Source organism: Drosophila serrata, unplaced genomic scaffold (genome assembly GCF_035046125.1).
Source record: "Drosophila serrata isolate PLE 108 unplaced genomic scaffold, ASM3504612v1 contig_273, whole genome shotgun sequence".
In the NCBI taxonomy this organism is placed as follows: Eukaryota; Metazoa; Arthropoda; class Insecta; order Diptera; family Drosophilidae; genus Drosophila; species Drosophila serrata.
This window is the reverse complement of record NW_028257171.1, coordinates 1,875,360-1,892,153: the sequence shown is the minus strand read 5'-3', so window position 1 is coordinate 1,892,153 and position 16,794 is coordinate 1,875,360. Positions and strand designations below refer to the sequence as shown.

General features: G+C 40.1%; 1 protein-coding gene across 5 annotated transcripts in view; it reads right to left on the bottom strand.

Annotated features, from left to right (window-relative positions):
- tna (Zinc finger MIZ domain-containing protein tonalli) overlaps positions 1-16,794 on the bottom strand; it is a 33,529-nt gene that overhangs the window by 1,725 nt on the left and 15,010 nt on the right. For 2 of the 5 annotated variants that reach the window (XM_086834745.1, XM_020945841.2), the window contains exons 2-9: positions 3,523-4,093; positions 3,243-3,404; positions 1,686-2,509; positions 1,504-1,622; positions 1,303-1,435; positions 1,020-1,233; positions 199-947; positions 3-132 (exon numbers count right to left, since the gene is read on the bottom strand). In XM_086834745.1, coding sequence (XP_086690871.1) covers positions 3-132; positions 199-947; positions 1,020-1,233; positions 1,303-1,435; positions 1,504-1,622; positions 1,686-2,509; positions 3,243-3,404; positions 3,523-4,080 — 2,889 coding nt within the window. In that variant the 5' untranslated portion in view covers positions 4,081-4,093. Of the gene's footprint in view, positions 1-2; positions 133-198; positions 948-1,019; positions 1,234-1,302; positions 1,436-1,503; positions 1,623-1,685; positions 2,510-3,242; positions 3,405-3,522; positions 16,763-16,794 lie in introns of those variants that run through there. The other 3 variants (XM_086834746.1, XM_086834747.1, XM_086834744.1) reach the window with 3 other exon arrangements.

Genomic DNA, 16,794 nt, shown 5'->3' with positions numbered 1-16,794 from the left:
ACCTGATCGCTGAGCGACTTCTCCATGGCATTCAGTTGATCCAGGGAATTGACGCCGCCATCGCTGCCGGCCAAGCCACCGCTGCCATCGCTGTGGTTGCCACTAAAGCCATCATAGCTGCTGCGATTGCCACTGTAAAAATAGCATAAATATAAATAAAATATTTACAAAATAAAGCCTCTAATTAAGGACACTCACTGCTGGCTATTGTTGCCACCGTTGCCCATCATATTGCCACTGGCAATGGAGTTCATGTCGTGCATGTTGTAGGGACTCATCGCCTGCGCACTGTCCCAGGTGGGCAGCTGCGTGGAGCCCGGCGACATGACCTCCGACTTGGCAATATCATCGCACAGTTCCTGCTTAATGCTGGGCGGCATACCGGAGCTGGGTCCTCCGCTTCCGTTGGCATTTGGATTGCTGCCGCTGGGATTGCTGCTAGGAACATTCGAGGGTGGCGGTGCATTTGGCATGCCGCCATTATGCTGCAACGCTCGCCAATTGGCCGAGGAATCGATGATCACCTCATCCACATCCGAGTTGCTCAGCGTATTGAGTATGGCCCAGATATATTGATCGATCTCCAGCGTATCTGTAATGGCCGACTTGCTGCACTCGGGACACCGCCACGAGCCGCGCTCGCTGTTGATCATCAGATATGCCTCCAGGTCGAAGCACTGGACGTGCTTGCACTCATGTCCCCTGGCCGGTAGTCGTATTCGAGACTTGGTGATGGGGCACTTCAATGAGATCTTGGCGCACTGTTGCCCCCCGTTTTGCTGGTTCGCCGCATCCGATCCCGGTGTCTGTCCCTCACTGGGCAAGCTCAGGTTGCGTTTAATCTTCTGCACGCTGTGCTCCAGCGGCAAGAGATTACGCTTGTGCAACGTCTGCAGCACCTGGCGCACCGATGGTCGATGGACTAGCTGCAGCACGAACAGGTGTGACTGTTGGTTGGATAGTACAAAACATTTAATTAATAAATAATTCATTTAGATTGATATTTAATAGCTACTTACACAACAGCAGGAACTGGCGGTCAGCTGAAGCGTATTCCTTCCCGGCTGGCAAACGGCCTTCAAGTAAAGCGGACGCAGGGCGGTACTATTCTTCTCGGACCGCTCGATATTCAGGGGAGTGGCATTCGCGGAGACGGTGACCGTATGCGGCCAGTTGGTGTTCATCTGCCGGTCATCCTGGTGGAAGCACTTCAGCTGCAGCTCCAAATCGGTTCTACAAATTACAAAATCAAATAAGGATAAGTGCCAGTGCTTAGAGTAAAGGTTATCCCTAAGGACCTACCGGCACATGAGCGTGTTGTAGACATTCTGCTTGAGATGGAACACATGATTGCTGACCGAGAGATTGTGCAGCAGGCGGAACGGAGCCAGGATGATGCCGTCGCGCACCGGGAATGTCAGTCTCATTTCTTCGCCTGCAAGGGAAAAGAAGGAAAATGAATTAGAATTTTGAATAAATATATTAAATACGACTTCAACTTACTGTTGTCCATGGGTGGCTTAATGTCCGGATTGGGGCTGACATAGGGCACACTGCAGGCGGGTGTCAGCGGTGGCGTGGGATTGCCAGGAACTGGACTGTGCTGATAGTTTTGCTGGAAACTACAAACCAAAAAAACGATTAGTTATAATTCCCTCAAAATCCTTAAGATAACCGTAACTCACCCTTGATTCTGGTAGGGATTGCCGGTGGTGGCCACACCGCCCGGACCCGCCGGGCACATGCCACCTCCCTGCTGCATGCCAGCACCCTGACCTCCGCTGCCCGGATAGAACTGACCTTGGTGGGAACCAGGTCCGCCGGCACCGCCGTATCCCACACCGGGCATACCGCCACCTCCGCCGGATGCCTGGGGCATGAAGCGCTGCTGGCTCATGCAGCCAGCGGGACCGGGACCCATGCCACCGCCTGTCATGCCCCCGGGACCCATGGGTCCCATGACGGGACCACCATTTGGACCCATTCCATTGCCGGCCGACATGCGACCATAGCCGCCATTGCCGGCGCCCATGGGTCCACCGCGTCCGCCATAACCGTTGCCAGCTCCACCCGCCTGCATGGGCAGGGGGACACCGCCACCGGCTCCAGGATGCATCTGCTGATTGCCATACATTTGCGCCTGCTGCTGCTGCTGCATGGGATTGCCCGGATACATGCCACCCACGCCCACGCCCACGCCACCTGCTCCGCCCGCTGCCGCCGCTGCTGCCCGCTTCTGGGCCATGTGCATCTGCGGATGCGGATACGGAGCCATGCGACGTTGCTGCTGTTGTTGCTGCTGCTGCTGCTGCTGTTGCTGGGCTGTGAGCGAGGGAGGTGCCTGCTGTGGATAGCCACCATTGGCCATGCCCTGCATCTTGGCCATGGGATTCATGGCGCCCATCTGCTGCTGTGCCGCCTGCTGTTGCATGGGATTCATGCCCATGCCATTGGAGGCACCAACACCGGGTCCCATTGACATGTTTTGCATTTGATTCATGGGCGTCATCTGCAAGGAGGGAAATTTTTGAGTTTAAGATAAGGTTTAAAGTACATATATTCATCAGAGGGAATCCCCATGGTAATTCCATATTTTGAGCATTTTTTAGAGCTTGTACTTTGATCAAACTTTACTAAATGAGCTCTCAGTTTGTACTGAAATTGCGCACTTAAAAACTTTAAACTTTTGTTGAAAGAATTTTTGGGAAAATACAAATAAATCTAGGAAATTCTCATAATAAATAAATAAAATTCTCATCAATAATTATCTGGAAACATATTGTAGTCTAAATTCTTTGAATCTTGAATACTAGAAATACATTCTCCCATAAAAATTCCCAGAAAAATCGAGATCTCAAACAGAGATAATTAGAATAAGTTGATATCCCAGAAAGAAAGTTTCTTTCCATTTCCCCAGTCAGGAAATTTCCAGGGAATTAGTTAAGCTTGGCAGATGATGCCATACTTCATTTAAAAAAATAAAGGAATCAATTAAGCGTAAAACTTTTTAAATATTGAGCTTGAGCGGATTACTGTTGGCATTCATAAATTTGTCATTTCTGGAGACTTCTGTTTTTTTGCGATTTTGCGAGTGATTCGATAATGGGGCCAAAACAGGCGGCGTTCTCAAGGCGAAATCTGTTTATGGCCGCAAATGAAGTGTCAACAGCTGGCCATATATAAGCCACGAGTGTGAGTGTGAAGTCATCCAACCATCCCGTTAAGCCATTATCCCTACTTACTTGATGATGCCTCTGGGGTCCGATGTTGCCGCCACCCCCATAGCCCATGCCCATGCCTTGGCCAGCACTATAGCCACCTTGGCCGGAACCGCCATTCATGTACTGAGCATTCATGTTGCCCATCATGCCGCTATTGGGGCCAGGATGCATGCCGCCACCCATCTGCAACATAGGATAAGGATAAAGTTAATCATTATGCATAGATAATCATGATTAAATTCACTCACAGATCTTCTGAGATCGTTTAGCATTATATTCTTATATGTAGAGGAATCCTCACCTGACTGTAACCACCCATGGCATCCATGCTGGACATGTGTGACTGCTGCTGCTGGTGGTGCTGTTGCTGTTGGTGGTGTTGCTGCTGATGCTGCTGCTGCTGCTGGTGATGCTGCTGACTGGCAGCCACCATGCCCGGATATCCCTGACCGTTGGTGCTGCCGCCGTTTAGGCCGCCAAGCGATGAGCTTGATGTGGAGCTACCGGCTGTAAATTCCGAATTGGGTCCAAAGGTATTGTTTAGGCTGCGCAGGCTGTCGCCGCCGACAAGGTCATTGCCCAGCATAAAGTTAGCACCACCGCCTCCTGTCCTTTGCTGCTGCTGTTGCTGCTGCTGCTGCTGCTGTTGGTAGGCCAGGAAATTGTCACGCTGATGTTGCTGCTGGTATTGATGTTGCTGCTGCTGCTGCTGATTGTAGTACTGCTGTTGCTGCAACTGTTGCTGCTGCTGCTGCTGCTGTTGCTGCTGCTGTGGATCAACGCCGGCTGTTGTGGCACCTGGCGGTGAGATTTGGCCCCCTGTGGCTGGCGCCCTTGAGGAGCCCGCCTGCTGGTTCATTTCATCATTTTTCCTGCAAGAGTCACAACAGAGACAACAATTTGATTTAGTTAGCTTTAATTTGGTGATTATAAAGCAAGGTTTTATTATATAAACGGGTATAACCCTTTCTGTCCCTAAGTAAAACATGTTGTCCCTATTTCATAGGCCCAATTTGAGCAGAAAAAAAGTGTTGGAAACCAAAAGGGCAACAACCAGAAAAGTGAGAATTTATAAATAAATTTTGATGATAAAAATGTGACAAATGAAGCAAATATAATTAGGAGAAAGCTACTTATAAATAGAATTATATACTACTTTTATTCTTAATAATTATAATGAATTTGATTTCATTTCTCCATCTCTTTTATCAATTTTCTTAATAATTTAACCTAGCTTTGCTTTGTTTCTATCCGCAAAATAGTTTTGAGTACAATGTCCTAATTTTTCGATGAATTTTGTTTAAATTCAACTGATAATCATTGCTCTTTTTTGTGATTTTCCAAGAGTTTTTTGTTTTACCAAGAATTTAATTCTATTTCTGTTGGCAGCTGTTCTTTTGTTTTTTATTGTTGTTTTCCTTTCTTATCTTGTGCGACGGTTAGTCACATCACATCACAGAACTGAGAGTTGATTCTGATTCCAAGTTGGTTTCTGCCCGCTTGGAATCATTGGAATTATTTGACGACGACCTTCTCCATCGATGATGATGTCAGCCGATGGTGGTGAGGCTTATGTTCGTGATTTTAGCCCAATAGTATCCCTGGAACACCCGCTTCTAACACCCCCTGCGCCAAGTGTGCACCACCTCCCAACCATATCTCCAACATCGTCATTGTCAACGTCATTCATTGTTGTTGTTGGTGTTGGTGTTGGTGTTGTTGTTGGTGTTGCTTTTGCTGTGGCAATTGCAATTGCATTTTCCATTTTCCATCTTCTCCATTGCTTATATGTAAGTATTTCCCATTGCACTTGTTCGCTGCTGCTCATTGCTGGCGACTCTTTGCCCCTCGATTTGCTGTGACATTTAAGTCGAAAATGTCAAATGGGCTCAGGGCTTAGGTTTTGTTTCTTCTCAATTATTTTTTTTTCGTACTCCCCACCCCCTTTAGTACTCTTGAATCCATTGAAATTGTTTTCGCATTCGCTTTGATGGCGCGACTTTTAAGGTAAAAATAATTAAGCATATTTGCCAGGCAGACAATAAACAATATGAAGCATATATGAGCGTGAAACGCAGTGCGAATGCGAAGTAGAAAGACACATCAAATCGGAAATTTGTTTCGATAGTCGAAAATGGAAATACTCTAGCAAAAATATATTAAATACTTTATATTTATAATTTAAAATATTTAATTTTAAATTTGTTGAATGATTTGCACTTGAAATATTTAATATTCAATGATTTTAAAGCTCAAATCAAATACAATCTATATTTGTAATATGACAACATGGCGTATACGGAATATATTTTATATAGAACTTTTAGCATGAAACATTCGGTATTTAATATATTTTAAAATATATTTTTTTATATATTTAAATAATGTAATGTATAAAAAAACCTACATATATAAGTTTCTTATGTTTTCAATATTGTCAACAGTGCGTATACTTAATTTCCCTCGCGTTTATCATAGAAAATATGCCATAAATTCTTTTCTTCCAATTAAAATACAACCAAAGTTTTAAATAAATCTTGTTTCTTAATATTTTAACCCCTTTTTAAGGGTAAAATCCTAACCGTAACATCAACAAAAAATCGCACATTAAATATATAAAGTAACACGCTCACAATAATTGCGCATCTACAAAAGCGGCTCAACGCAAACACACACACACACATACTCTCGGCACAACACAAAAGCAAATAAAGTTGGAAACAAGAAACAAACGAAAAAAAAACGAGGAAAAACATAAATAAATACAAAAAATATATAAAGAACAACAAAAAAAACGTAACAAAACGTAACAAAAGCAACAACAATTGCAGCAGTGAACGAAATGCAAATAAATGGCACACTAAGCGATTGGCTGATAATCGCATGACGAAAAGCCCGAGCCGAGCCGGCAAAGTCTACAAAGATCGCTGTAGAATCGAGCGAGGAGAATTGCCAGTGGCGGTGGGGGTGGGGAGGGGTGCGGTGCGGGGGAAGATTCATGGTCGATGGTGGCACAAGGAGGGGGCGGGAGAGGTAGCAAAGTGAACCTGTGATTGCCGCGAGACTGTGACGATAAATTAGCATCGAGCCACTGGCTAATGCCAACTGGGGAGAGGAGAGAAGGGGAGAGCAAGGGAAATGGAGAGTAAGGGGAGCAGAGAGTAGGAGGGGTGGAGAGTAGGGAGAGTTAAGAGCAGATGGTGGAGAGTATGGGGATTTGAGAGCAGAAAGTGGGGAAGTGGGGGGAGTGGAGAGTAGAGAATGGAGGTAAGCAGAGCAAAGCGGGTCATTAGGTCGAATGGGAGAGGGAGGGGGAGAGAAGGAGATATTGAGATAGAAAAAGATGGAATATGAACATGGCATGCTACAGTGATCACTCGATAGGTGGAGAGTTAAAGAGAATCAAAGAAAAGAGAATTTAAGAATTATAGAATTTTAATACTGCCAGAAAACAGATAAGTTTTTAACAATTTTAAAACAGAATATTGAATTTAAGAATCTAATTTTCCTATTAATCAAAGTTATCCTATATTCTTCAGGTAATTCTTTAAGAGAGATCCCTGTTTAGAGATACCATTCCAGGTGGCCTTATGTTTTATCATCAAGAATATGCACTTAGAAACCGCGTAGTGACCTTCGCAGAGTTGGATGATAAAAAAAATCACCATATGTGTGGGAAGTTATAGAAACCAAGATAGAATACACGCAAAAAAAAAACTGTACGAAGGAAGTCAAGATATGGTTAAAGATAACCAGGAAAAACGTAACCAAAACAATTTGAATAATTACGGGGAATCGAGAGCAGATATATATGTATATACAACCAAGTTGTGCCCTTGTCCATTATGTGACTTGCACTGCAAGAAAAACAGTACAGGGAAAAGGGGTTCGAAATACAAGCGACGATCTCTGATGACGCCGCATTTTGCTTTTGTTTCTCGAGGCGAGTTCTCGTTTGTAGCTTGTTGCCGCCTTTTGTACTTTGATTAGATATAAATTTCTTCATTGATTAGATAAAAATAAAGCAAAACAGGTAACTCGTCAGGTGGAGAGATAGAGGGAGATAGCACACGAGAGAGAGAGGGAGAGGTAGAAGTGCGAGCAAAGTTTAGAACCACTAAAAAAAATCAGTTCAGAGGCCAGTCGATACACGTGCTCAAAGATATAGCTTCATATCGAAATCAGGGCACGATCTCTGGCCCCCGATATTATTACCCCCACAACCTGCTCCTCTATTGCTACCTTTTTGTATTTTTTTCTGCTTGTGTAATTGTAAATTGTGCGCACTTTGATTTGCTGTGGTAATAAAAATTATTTCTCATTTGGCACACGAAATGATTTCCGTATGTCAACCGTACAGAGGCGGTGTCTAAAGGTTTTTATCAAGGGGTAGTCATTTCGTTCTCTCAATTTCTCTTTAGTTATTTTTTAATGACTTATTTCCCTTATTTTATTGGAGTACATTTTTTGCAATTTATGTTCATTGTTTGGCTAGTTTTTTCCAATATGAATTATGGGTCTGAGACAGCAATGCGGCACTCGATTTGGTTTTGGGGTATATATCCTTTTCGGAGGACATGTATCTGTCTGCTGCCTAGTCTTTATTATGCTTTATAAAAAATCTAACTTTTTTTCTGTATTTTCTCCTCTTCTACTTTTATTTTTATTGTTGTTTGCGTGTGTTTTATTTTTATTTTTTGCAGCTCTGCTTTGCCTTTTCTTCTTGTTTTTTATTTGTAATTTTTTATAGTAGACGACAGTTGGCGTCATGTAACAAAACAAGTATATAGAGAAAATGTATGTGTGTGTTTTTTAGAGGCCATGAAAAATTGTGAAACACGTGCGTGGAGCCAATGATAGAACAAAAATGTTTGAAATAAGTTATTTTTCCTGAGTAGGTAGAGGGAGGTTTAAATCATATTTGCAGAGGGAAAAATAAATATTATATTAGAGGAGTATATATATCAAAAAGAATTTATATTTGTGGGAGAAAATATATGTAGAATATCTGGGAGGTCTTTGCTATATCAATAAGCATTTAATGATTGGATTTTTGTAATTTTAGGTGAGATAAAAGTTTACTATTTCAATATTCAAATTTAATGATTTTATTTTTATAATTTTAGGTGAGATAAAATTCCGTTTAGAGGCTTGAACTAGTTGGTAATTTATTATATTGTTTATATATTTAAAATAATTAAAAGCAATTTATTATTTGTCATTGTTTGGTATCTCTTATATTTACCTATTTATTACCCCAAATAATATCTTTTTAATCCCATTTTCTTCCTGTGTACTATCCCTTTTTGCAAAAGCAATAACACATCAACAATTTTTGATTTGCTCTCTTTGCCATTTCTATCCATTCTATCCTCCTGCCTTTTCTGCCTCGTTTTTGGGCTCATCATTCACTCAAAAACAAAAAAACTCCCGGCCGCCCCATATCCTGTCATATCCTTTATTTCCCCCTTATTGTTTCGCTGCTGCTGCCACTGCTCCTGCTACTGCACTCCCAACCCCCCTTCGCATCACTGAAATGCGTTTGACAGTTGTTTTTCAAGGGTGTTTGAAGGCAACGAAACCACCCCCTACTCCTCCATGGGCTGCACTTTTCGCGTATAAAAATTTCTTTCACTCTTTCCAGTACCAATTTTGAGTTGGCAGTTGTCGTCTGTCTGTATTTTTTTCTCCTCTGCTGCTCTGCTCCCCCCCTTGGATTCATTTTTTCCATATTGTGTCGGGTAGGTTGCTATTGCTTCTCCTTTTTTTTTCGAATTTTTTTCCCGACTGAAAACGGATGGTAATAATTTTTTGCGTTTAGTTTTTTGTCAGGACTTTGTATGCCATTCGAATTTTGACGGCGCCTGCTGGTATGCAACGCTTTTTGTCGCCTCGAGCTCGTGTGCGCGAAAATTCTTTTGGCAAACTTTTAGCTCCCCTCTGGCCTCCCTGCCTCCCACTTTGATTGAATTTCCCGCTGTTGAATTTTCCTTGGCCCAACCGATCGCTTTCATAATTCATCTCTGCCTCGCATAAATTGCAATCTGAATGAAAATACAAATAAATCAGCATAATAGACTCGACCCCGGCAAATAATAAAAATAATAATAATAAAAAAGCAAGCAACCACCAGGAGCTGCACAGGCAGCAACCCTCCATTGGAGTGGTTCATTTCTTTTTCGGGGGTTGAGGGGTGAATACAATAAAAAATCGAACTGTAAACAAAAAAAAAAAAAAGGAGGACTTGTAAAAAAAAGAAATAACATAAAAAGGCGAAGAAAGAGCTGCGGCAGAAAAATAAAAGCGAAGAGAAATCGCACAATTTTTGATTAAAAATCCCATGCAAATAATACAGATGGTCAGCAGCAACTCGCCAGGGATGGGGAGAGGGTGAAGGGGAGTACTTTTTTGAATATGTGCAAAAACATATTCCACACACACAGCACACCACACCGCACACACCAGCCCTGCACACACACCCCACCGACAAAATGTTTGCCTCCAACTTTTGTGCTCGGTTTGCATTTTGCGGATTTGCAAATTCATTTTTATAAATGTTTTGCCGCTTGTGGATTGGTAGGGTGGCTTGGCCCACATGCGGTATGAGTAATATTTGAAATATTCCAACCATCCTCCCTCCCCTCTCTCCCTTACTCCACCCTTTATTTTTGTGCATGTTTTCAGCACCTGTAACTGGCTTTTATTTATTGGCCCGATATCTGTTTTCCTACATTTCCGCCCATCACCCATGCTTTTGTTCTGCCAAATATTGCGTATACGCAATGTAAGCCGGACCTGCAATACTTTTTTTAGGCTTATTTGTTGTTCTGTGGGTTTTGTTTGTAACTGCTAATTTGCATACTAAAATGTAGAATTTGCCTGGGATTATAGTTCAGTGTACAGTGGGTTAGTTAGAGAGTTTCAATGATAATTTATGGCGAAATATAACTGGGGAAATTATTCTCAAACTTCAAAGTCAGATGTAAAGCGTTAATTTATCTCCAAATTCTATGAATTTTTGCACTGTGCATGTGCCATATTATTTAACTTTATGGCATAGTTTGTGGCCACTGTGATTGGCAGCACTCAGAATAAATATATACGTATATAAACAGGTGTCGATGCATTATTCAATTTCGAAATTACATTTCACTGTTTGGCCGGCTGTTCTCCCCCCGTTTTGTTATTGTTATTTGTTGCTGGGTGTCTGATAGTTTGTCCTTGTGGTGTGTTGTAACCAAAATCGTTTTGATGGCTGACTGGCTAGTGTCGCCGTCGAAGTCTGCTCGTGTTCGCGATAAATAAACAAAGAAAAAACACAAAAAAAAAAGAAGTGGTGTAAAAAAAAAACCCTAAACAAAAAGCGCCTGTGGTTGTTGTAACACACGCGCTAATCAGGTCGCTAATGGACGCCCTACCAACACACACCAATACCCCCCACCCGTTGCACCTGGTCATCCCCCCTCAACTATCAATCAGCCGGCAATGTGTGTGTGTGTGTGATTTTTGCACACCTTACGTAGCAAGTTTTTCCTTTTCTATTTTTTTTTTCAATGTTTTGGGTTCGATTTGGCTGGCAAGTGAGCGAGTCTGGTTTTTGCTTTTGCTTATCTTATCTATCGCATTTTGCTCGAAACTAAATTTATGCCAGTCAAACGGGGTACGAAAAAAAAGGAGGAAAAATCTATAGAGAAAGAGAGGGGGGTCGGTGCGATCTCTATACCCATTGTCATTGGTTTCGTTGCGTTTTTGGCATTTATCTAATCGCCAATTAAGCAAGAAAAAACCCAACGAAAATCATAAACAATCGGACAGACATAAACATTAAAAATAAATCGAAGGCTGCGACTGTCAACGCTCGCAAACAAAAAACCAACAACAGAGCGAAATCCACAAAAATAAATGTACGACGAAATAATAATAATAAAAAATAAAAGAAGCTGCAATAATTTTGTTCAAGTATTTTGTGCGCACACTCACACATCGAGGAACATGCATAAATCACATTAAAAATAAAACAAAACAAAAATGAAAATTGCAACAGCAATGAGCAAAACTTGAAGCGACTCAAAACCCAACGCATAAATCGACGGCGACGCCAGCGTCGTACTTGAAAACCAGTTTCGAACAAAAATGTCTACTGAAGTACAGCTAAATGACAACGACAACAACAACACTAGCTAACCAAAATAAAACCCAACAAAATATATTTAAGAAAATGCCTAAGCTAAAAATATTTGCCATCGGAAAAAGGTTAGCAAGAACACAGATATGAAAATGGGACAGGAAGCAAAGCGATTGATAAGGCCAAATCACACATTTTGGTGATATGTTGAGAATCGCAGAGAGAGGCACATTCCTTAAGATAGATATCACCAACAGGTGGAGCCACCTACATCAAAATCGCAGTTTTCATTATTCAGGAAGTTGACAAAGATTCAAGAATAAAATCTATGCTAATTTAACCATAATAAAATCTGCTTGATTCCAATGCTTATCACGTCACCTTATAATGCAATGCCTTAAGCTTAAGTAAACACCTCAAAGATTATTCCAGAAGTACGACTATTTATCAGCTGCTGTACTCAGTTTTATAGTCTTCAACATATGGTTTCAATATATATATATATATAAATTGCACTCACTCACTTCCTGAGCCTAATCAATTTTTTTCTACACACCGCCCCCACACCTTCACCTTGATTACTTTCCATTCACAAAAACCAAAGCGACCATTTTGCGTTGAGTTATTTTTTTGCTGAATGCAGAGAGACTGACGTACTAAATGGTGGTACTACCTGGCCGTAAATGGCGATAAGCAATTATCGATAACCGAGAACCATTTCTGCATACCTAAGCGCAATTTTATGTCGGCCAAAAAAAAAAACAAGAGCAGATGGGCAATGTTTAAGTACAGGTACAGGTAGGTTCCATTCAGCTAGTGAAAATTTCCATTGTGTTTCCATTTTCGGTTTGCAGAACTATACAGTTTTCGGGCTTCATGGTTCTTATTTTGTTGTTGTTATTTTTCCCTATAGATATAGTACGATCTGTGGTTATAATTAGCTTGTCAGTCGCCCCCCCGCCCAAATGCCTGCTTTGTGATAAGAGCTGGTTACCTCTGATTTGGGTCTGGGCCCATCGATTGTGATAGTACCTACATACGATGGTATGGTATGGTATGGCATGGTATTTATTTATTTTTTCGGTGATTGTCGGTGGTGGGGAATGTGGTGCTAGAGTATAGTTATCTGTGCGGTTGTTGTGGCTCTGCTAAGCATATATTTTACTATATCTATGCGAATGTGTGTGTTAGTGCGGTCTAGTTTGATATCAGTGTACGTTCAGGGGCTTTTAATTGGGTCGTTAAATGTTTTCGTTGCGTTTTGGGAACTTTTTGTTGTTCCTCTTTTTATCATGTGACTAAACGAACTCTGCTGAATGGAAGCGTATCGAAACGAATCGGATTGGAGTGCCAGAGTGCGACTCTTCAAGGTGCCTTGGTTAAGAGCCTGAGGCGAAAAGTCAACTGCTTAACCCATTAATGCCCAATCAAATTCAAATTGTGTGATTTGATATGCGCACACGAGCAGAGTTTGCTTTTGGTCCTACCTCCGACTCGGCTTCGATGACCTTCAGTCTGCCTTGATGAGGGGTTAAAGTCGCCTTCGGCTTTAGGGGTGGCTACGGCTTACACATGTAACTATTGGCATGCCCTCGAGTGTGTTACGGGGGTTGCTGCTGCTCAGTTTCCAGCCCCCTTTTTGGTTCTGATGGGTTTATTAATACCCAGACGACGCTCCTCCACACTCGCTAAATTGTACCCGTGTATGTTTCTGTTTGTTTCTTTCGGGGTTTAATCACCGAGAATGCAGAATGCCTAATATATATACACTCTCTCTATATATATATATATATATATATACAATCTCGCTCTCCCCTCTCTAATGACTGAGGGGGTTGTTGGTGCAGTCTTTCTGCGATTTGCAAATGGTTTTCCGCGTTTAGGTTTTGTTTTTCTGTCATTTACTCGTTTGTATCACATTTTTATTTCCCGTGTGAAAATCGCAAAACAGATGAGCGAGCGGCAAACAGGAAGTGGCCAGGATGGTTGGCAGGAGAGTGAGTGAGTGAGGAAGTGGAGGACACGAGTGCCTTCCCTTTACTTCCTTACTTTTTTAGGTAGCAATTCTAAAGTCTCTAAAGTCCTTTCGGTGGTTGCTTGATGGGTTGTGATTTGGTTGCCTCGGTGGTTGATTGATGATTGTCTCGCGCTCTGTTTCCCCGAGTTCCTGTGATCCTTTTCTTTTATTTTTTAGCGAGAAGTGAGCTGTTGAATGGGGTGAGGTAGGTGGTGGTGGTGGTGGTGGGTTGATGACATTAGAGGGTGTTTACGATAAGCTCGAAGCGTTAATTAACCGTTAGATTGATCTGGTAACCGGAATTTTAAACTGTTTTTTATGCTGCGGAAAATTGGGAGAGTTTTTTAGGTAAAGTGGCAAGCAAGAACGCTGATCATCCCTTTTTGTAGTTGTTTAAAAGGTAATTGAGATACATTTGCAGCTTGACATAAATTGAGCAGTTTAAAAAGCAAAATTTATACAAAATACATTTAACTTGAAGATCTTCATATTTTTCACTACACAACATTTTCCCTCAACGGAAGTGAAACAAAAAGACATTGTAGATCACCTGTGCTGAATGGTTCGCCTATGGCTGATCTTCCAAGAAGGTTAATTCCCAACTCATTGGCATATTTCCAGAGCATTTTCCATCTCGGTCTCGATCTATTATTCTTCGGGAATCTTCCAGGCAAAACTATGTACATATTTCCCGTTTCATGGGAACTCCCTGTCTACCTGTTCTCACTTCACTTTGGGTTAAGCGGAGTTGCGACTATTGCAAATGGGTTAAGGTTTACCTGGGGTCGGCTCTTTTTTTCTTCTTCGCGGTCTCTGTACTTTTAAACCGTAAGATGTTCGACCTTTTCTTTGTTGCTTTCATCTTCTTCGCATCGATGATGAATTACAAGCGAACCGAGAAAAATGTCTGCCGAGAAAACTCCCATTGTGTCGAGGGGAAAATGGGGGAAAATGCGTGGCATGTGAGAAAAAAAAAACGAAAAATCGAAAAACGGCAAACAACAAGATACGGGAGGGAAAATTTTCTGTAAGCTGGAGTTGGGGGGAGAGTGTGTGCGAGTGTGGAGTGACCTTTTTTTGGGTCTCTGAATATTTTTTCCAGCACCTCTGCCCCTTTTCCCAACACACACACACACAAAAGAAAACCGAAACAGAAACCGAAGAAGACGCACAGACACAAGAAATGGGCGAAAACATTGTCGAACTGAGAAAAGTAAGTGACAGACTTGAGTTGTTTTTCAGGCAAACGAAGCGGATCGTTGGGAAAATTTCTTTCTTGGTATCGATATGCCCACTTCCACCGGCAACTATATACGATTGGGGTCAAGATAATAGGTCTTATTAATGGAGTTTTTGAGGAATTGCAGGAGTTAACTAAGTAAGTTTAAAAATAATTGAAAATCTTTAGTTCTTCAATTATTTTACCAGGAATTCTACAAGATCTTTTCTTAAGGAATACACTTCATCACAATTATAATATGAAAATAGATATATTATTGTATATTAAAATTATTAAAATGTTGACCAAAAAATTATATATTTTTTAACACTTAAATTGTGTTTACAAGTGGAATTAATTTTTTACAAGACATAAGTTATGTATAGTGATAAATAACTCAAAGCTATGCAATATATGGAATATGAAACCAACAATTTAAAGTTAAAAATGCAAAATAAAATTCATATAATAACAGATTATACTAATTTATAAATATTTAAATCTTTTATGTAAAGTAAAATTAAAGTCATTACAAAATATATTCTGTACCATTTAAAAATAACCTAAATAACCTAACCTAAATAACCTGTAGATATCTTTGTATCTTTAGCCCTATTATCTTAACCGCAACTGTACATATTCGATGCGTACTTCTGGAAAACGTTTCAATGGAAAACTCCAGATACAAATACCTATGTACACTACAAACAAAGCAACAGCAGTGGGTCGAAATGTTTTTTCTTTATTTTTCTTTTTTGCCTAAATATCTTCTTCGAGTCTCTGAACTGAATGGTTTCTTGGCCTCTTCCCTTCAGATACATTTCGTGGCGTATCTGTGTGTATGTTTGTGTTTGTGTGCGTCGTGTGTCAATTATGGGTCAGCTGTGCGTGAGAGCGAGGCAGCGACAGAGAGAGAGAGAGAGAGAGAGAGTGTTAGAGAGATGGCTAAAGAGAGAGAGAGAGCTTGAGCGAGGGGGCGGTTGTTGGGAGGCGGTCCAAATAAACAGCTGATTTGGGAATTCGGCATCAGAAGTCGGTCAGGAATTAATCTTTCGAATGCGTATCTTTAAAGTGTGTGGGAAAACCCGTGTATCTTTGGGGGAGGTTTTTAATTTTCATCAATTTAAATTAAGTGAAAAAATATTTAGCTAAGATAATTGATATAAGAAATATTTACAATATATGGAGAGTTATTGTATTTAAATTGTATAGCTAAGATAGTTGATAAGAAATGGTAAGAAATTGTTTATTAATTTGTAAATGTGTTGTCTGGCTTTATATGAAATTTGTGTGTTACTTTTATGTATTTTTTAGATCTGAGTTTAATGAAGTTTGAATTATTTTTTTTTTTATACAGTAAGAAATAAAAATCTTGTAGAATAGAAAAAAAAAATCTTTGAGAAAATATTGGCTGGAAATTTATGTGGAGATAAATTTAACTCTATAAATTAAATACAGTTTAATGTGAAACTACGTTTTTATAATATGAAAGAATGCACTATAAATTAATGTTCAATTAAAAAATATATATATTTTCTCACAAAATCATATTAAAAATTAACTAGTTTAGAATATTTTAACTTTTCAAATTCCAACTAATATTTTAAACTGGTAATAAAGACATGTCTTTAATTCTCGTTGAAAAGGAATTGTTTCACAAAAAAAAAAAATATTAATTCTCACAATTCTCCCCCTAAAATATATTCACAGCTCTTACAAACTAATTAAACTACACAACTATTATTATCATTATTAATATGATTCAACAAACAACAAACAAAGCATAAGAGACACGAATAAAAATTTACATAAAATATCTAAAAACAAAAGCACATTCCATTTAATTATTTTCTGGATTTGGTTTTTCGTTTCCTTTTTGTTTTCATAATTTTGATTCAAGCACAACAATTAAAAGTTTCTAGTGTTGGAGAAATAAAATTGTTGATATGGGCCATAAAGAATTTTAACTTGTTTTTTTTTTTTTTGTTTAGCACTTTGTGTGTGTTTATAAATTGTTTTTATTTTTAGCCCAGGTGAAACATTATTTTTAGCCGGGGCAATTTTATTGACTGTCGAGTTGAGGAGATATATACACACACACACAAAGTTGAAGTTGAAAAATTCTTTTGGCTCATTTGCTGTGATTATTTTTTGTTTTATTATTTCGTTTTTTTTTTCTTGTTTGGTTTAAGTGGAATTTATTTTTAGATAT